Genomic DNA, 3978 nt, shown 5'->3' with positions numbered 1-3978 from the left:
CCAATATTTTTCAGGCAAACTGAGTAGTGCAAAGTTAAAATAAATAATTTGTCCATTTAATTATTAGAAAAGGCAGGTAAAGCAGATATAGAGTGTCAGCCAGACAAAGTGATGGATACCAAGAAGAAACTCAGGCTCATCTGGATAATGATCTTTAATACTCACTTTGTACCTAAAAACTTGTTGGAAAAAAATAGTCTAATTTTCTCAACTACAAGCTAGTATTTAAGTAGAGAGAGTACTACTGAAGGAGTAATTATCATAAGAACATTCGTTTCTCATAACGTACTTACAATCACACCACTTTGGAAGTACACTATTTGGTTCCTCTCTACCATTTTTCAGTTAACACAATGGATTGCAAACAAAGGAAAATGAAATCATCAGCACCGGTGTTACACCGGCTGTTTGGAAGCAACAATTACTTGAACTTGCAATTTTCAGCGAACGTGTGATAATTGGTTGATTAATTAATTAGAACTTTTAGGCATATTCTGTCCATCGAGGATCTGTGCATTCATGCGACGGCCAGGCATCGATCAGTCAGTCGTGGAGAAAGGCTTGTAGACCTTTAGATCGGACATTATCCCGGCGATGGATCCGGCGGCGGCAGCAATGGTGATGATTAGGCAGGCGAGGCTGAGCAGCTGGAGGCACACCCACTGTGAGCTCCACTTGGGTATCTTCTTCTGCACAATGTACATCTCCACGGGGAAGTAGACGGTGAGTGGCCAGAACCCGATGGCGCCGAGGAACCCCACGACGTCGTTGAAGAATGGCAGCAGCATCGACACCACCGTCGTGGCCACCACGAACGCGGACCGCCACGTCAGGCGGAAGAGGTTGATCTTGAAGCCGGAGGAGATGAGCGGGACCTGGATCTCTCCGGTGATGAACCGGGACTTGGGCCACCTCTGCTGCGCCCACTTCTCCACGAAGGCGAACAGGGGCTGGCAGTAAACCTGGTAGGCGCCGACGAGGTGGACGACGATGGCGGCGTTGGCGATGTCGAGGAGCCAGAAGGGCTCGTAGAAGCCGAAGCCTGTGAGGAGGTTCCCGGGGGCGTTGTCGCCGAAGGCGGCGTAGCCCATGCAGCCGCAGAGCATGTAGAAGAGCGTGGTGGTGGCGACGCTGACGACGGTGGCGCGGCGCATGACCTTGGACTCGGACGGCGGTGGCGCCCTGATGGTGTCCTGGATCTCGATGAGGATGAGGGAGTAGGAGTAAGCGAAGGCGATGTCACCGAACGCCTGGAGGCTCCGCCACACCTTGTCCATGGGCGTGACGACGCCGATGCTGATGCCGGTGAGGCTGCCCTTGACGCCCTTGTTGGCGACCACCTGGACGATGCCGAGGCTGAGGCCGATGATGGAGTAAGTGAAGGACATGATGGCAGCCAGGATGGAGAGCCAGGAGATCTGGTCGAAGTCCGGGATCTGGGAGAAGAAGATCTCCGCCACGCCGAAGATGATCATGTAGGGCGTGCTCGAGATGTGGCACGGGTTCACGTGCCCCTTGACGTGGAAGCAGTTGGCCTTCTTGATCGCACTGCATGCAAGTTACAAGCACCGGTAAGTTCACGTTCACCAGCAGCCACAGATCAAGATCATCGTTGCAGAAAGTTTGGGTACTCACAGCATGCTAATGGAGGCGGCGATGGTGTATCCGATGGCGACGCCGACGATGTTGGCGTACTGCAGGAACCCGCAGAGCTGGACCTTGATGCCACCTGCTCGACGAAATCCACAGGAGAGGGAAACAGAGTGAGCTCTGCTCTAGGCTGCCTCCGCATGCATGCATGCATGCATGCAGCTGCAAATTACACGAGCTCGGTGAACAGTGGCAATCATGCAGACGTACTGAGGTTGGCGTTGACGGCGTCCATGTAGGTGTAGTTACGCTTGCCGGTGGTTTCGTCGCCGGAGCGGTAGCAGTCGGAGAGCAGCGAGGAGGTGTAGTAGGTGACGAGGGAGAAGAGCAGCATGACGGCGGGGCCGGCCACCCAGCCGAGCTGCCCGATGGCCCAGGCCAGCGACAGCACCCCGGACCCGATCACCGCCGTGATGATGTGGGCGCTCGCCGTCCACATCGTCCCTGCGGCACGCCGAAGAACCAAACGTCCACGTCAGTTCATCACGCCACGTACGTACGCGGCATCAGCACACGGGCGCGAGCAGCTAGCGTAGCATCAGTTCCGTCCTTACCGGTGCGCTTGAGGCGGCCGTCGTCGTCGTAGCACTTGGAGGCCGCCGCCTGGCCGTGCTCCACGGAGGACACCTCCATGGCCGCCGCCGCCGTCCCCTGATAGTAGTTCTTGCCCACGCCGTTCTGCCCCATCTCACTCCTGCACCAGCCACAACACCCGATCGAGCAGTGAGACCACAGCTAGAGCACACAGTACAGTTCGATCGCTATGTATAGTCGCAGCAGCAGTATTTATATCTCGTTGTACCTCACCTAGGTAAGTAGCACCGCGATTACAACGTCAACGAGGACGAGGTAGGGAGCGGGACGCGGGGTGGAATTCAAAGGCGGCCGGTTTACCGCTCCACTAAATCGACCCAAGGTGGTATAGTGGGCGACGGATCAGGGAAGGGGCGAGCGAGTGCAGTGTGAGGAAGAGATGAGAGTGGGGGCGGCAATTTATAGGCGCCTGCCTGGAAGGTTGGTGGGTGTTCATTCGGGTTGGGCTCGAGGAAGTGGGGATGCTCTAGGGAATTTTTTTAGCGTACCCCCATGGGTATATAGCATCTGTTCTCGGCGATCTTTAAGTTGAAGCCGATGTTATGGGCTGGTAGAGCATTGCTTGATGCCTCTACTATGCGAAGAAGAATATGTCATGCGTGTCTCACCCACTTGGTCAGATGATCGCGTATGTATACATTACATATGCTCTTTTTTTTTTTGCGAAGTGTAGACACTACATATATACGATAGCTCAAAGATCAAGTGGTATGCATGCATGGGTGTAGCATGCAAACTTGTTGTTTATTGGGACATACTATATCTCTATGAGGAAAATCCAATGTAAAACAAAAAGAAAATTGCTCAGCTAAATTTGTTTCATGAATTGATGGCCAGGGTTTTTTGCAAAAGGATGGACCACGCGACACTCCTCTAGCTAGTGGCACAAAGGAAAAAAAAACGTGGCCGATCGGTGTAATGGTTGGACCCCTCCTCTCTATTGTCTCCGGGCACACATGTCAACTTGCTTCTTGCACTGTCTCCTCACTGTAGCTATAGCTGCATTGGTCAGCGAGAACAGCGTGCCTACCTCGCTAGCAAGTTGTTACACACGCCCGACTGAAAACGATGACACCTGCACCTGCACGCATGTGCATGCATGCTCCCACGCAAGATCATCAAATATCTAGGGTACTCATAAGTCATAACCCAAGCTAAGGCCATGGAATGGAATTAAATCTCTGACAACAAACTATGCGGTAGCTGCATGCACCAAAGATAGGATAAGATCGCAACAGTGCATGCTCTACTAGATACTATCTATCTTTTGATGCATGCATTGCGTTTTCTTACCTTTGCAAAAAGTATCCTCTCCTTGACCACCTCTCTCCTTGCAAGAGAGTGTCACGAGGAAAGTTCAGGGCTATCAAAGTGTTGTGTCAAGAGATGGGGTTAAACTTGCTGTGATGGTGTGTTCAAGTGTGCCCAATGGCCACGGTATTTATAGGGGTGGGCAGGGCTGGCTTTAGGGTGCACAATGTGTGTCTGGCGTGTTCCATGTTCAATGCATGGCTGGATGATACTGTACTATACTATCACTTCAAGGCTCAAGGGAGGCCCTTGGGTGTTTGTACCCCACAGGTTCTCGACCATCCTTTTTTCCGCGGCCTAGAATATGTTCGGTACTCCTCTCGGCCACGAGATTAAGTAAGTTGATCGCCCACTAGGGATCGTATCACGATCTTGTTCCCGGATAGATTGTGAAAAATAGGGAAGACTTCGTGCCCATGGTTT

General features: G+C 52.4%; 1 protein-coding gene across 3 annotated transcripts; it reads right to left on the bottom strand.

Moving 5' to 3' along the window:
• Positions 1-253: 253 nt before the first annotated feature.
• On the bottom strand, positions 254-3660 carry LOC123443009 (amino acid permease 4-like). 3 transcript variants are annotated; one of them, XM_045119229.1, is made up of 5 exons: positions 3538-3660; positions 2205-2344; positions 1861-2094; positions 1636-1729; positions 254-1548 (listed from the first exon to the last, which is right to left on the bottom strand). In XM_045119229.1, exons 2-5 carry the CDS (start codon positions 2335-2337, stop codon positions 540-542), a joined length of 1470 nt encoding a protein of 489 aa, XP_044975164.1. In that variant the 5' UTR covers positions 2338-2344; positions 3538-3660; the 3' UTR covers positions 254-539. The 3 variants fall into 3 exon arrangements, with proteins under 3 accessions (XP_044975164.1, XP_044975173.1, XP_044975157.1); XM_045119238.1 differs by lacking the exon at positions 3538-3660 and adding an exon at positions 2453-2861; XM_045119222.1 differs by lacking the exon at positions 3538-3660 and adding an exon at positions 2458-2860.
• Positions 3661-3978: the final 318 nt, after the last annotated feature.

The sequence above is a fragment of the Hordeum vulgare genome, chromosome 1H, assembly GCF_904849725.1.
Source record: "Hordeum vulgare subsp. vulgare chromosome 1H, MorexV3_pseudomolecules_assembly, whole genome shotgun sequence".
Classification (NCBI taxonomy): domain Eukaryota; kingdom Viridiplantae; phylum Streptophyta; class Magnoliopsida; order Poales; family Poaceae; genus Hordeum; species Hordeum vulgare.
The sequence above is the reverse complement of the archived record's forward strand: the minus strand, read 5'-3'. Positions and strand labels throughout refer to the sequence as shown.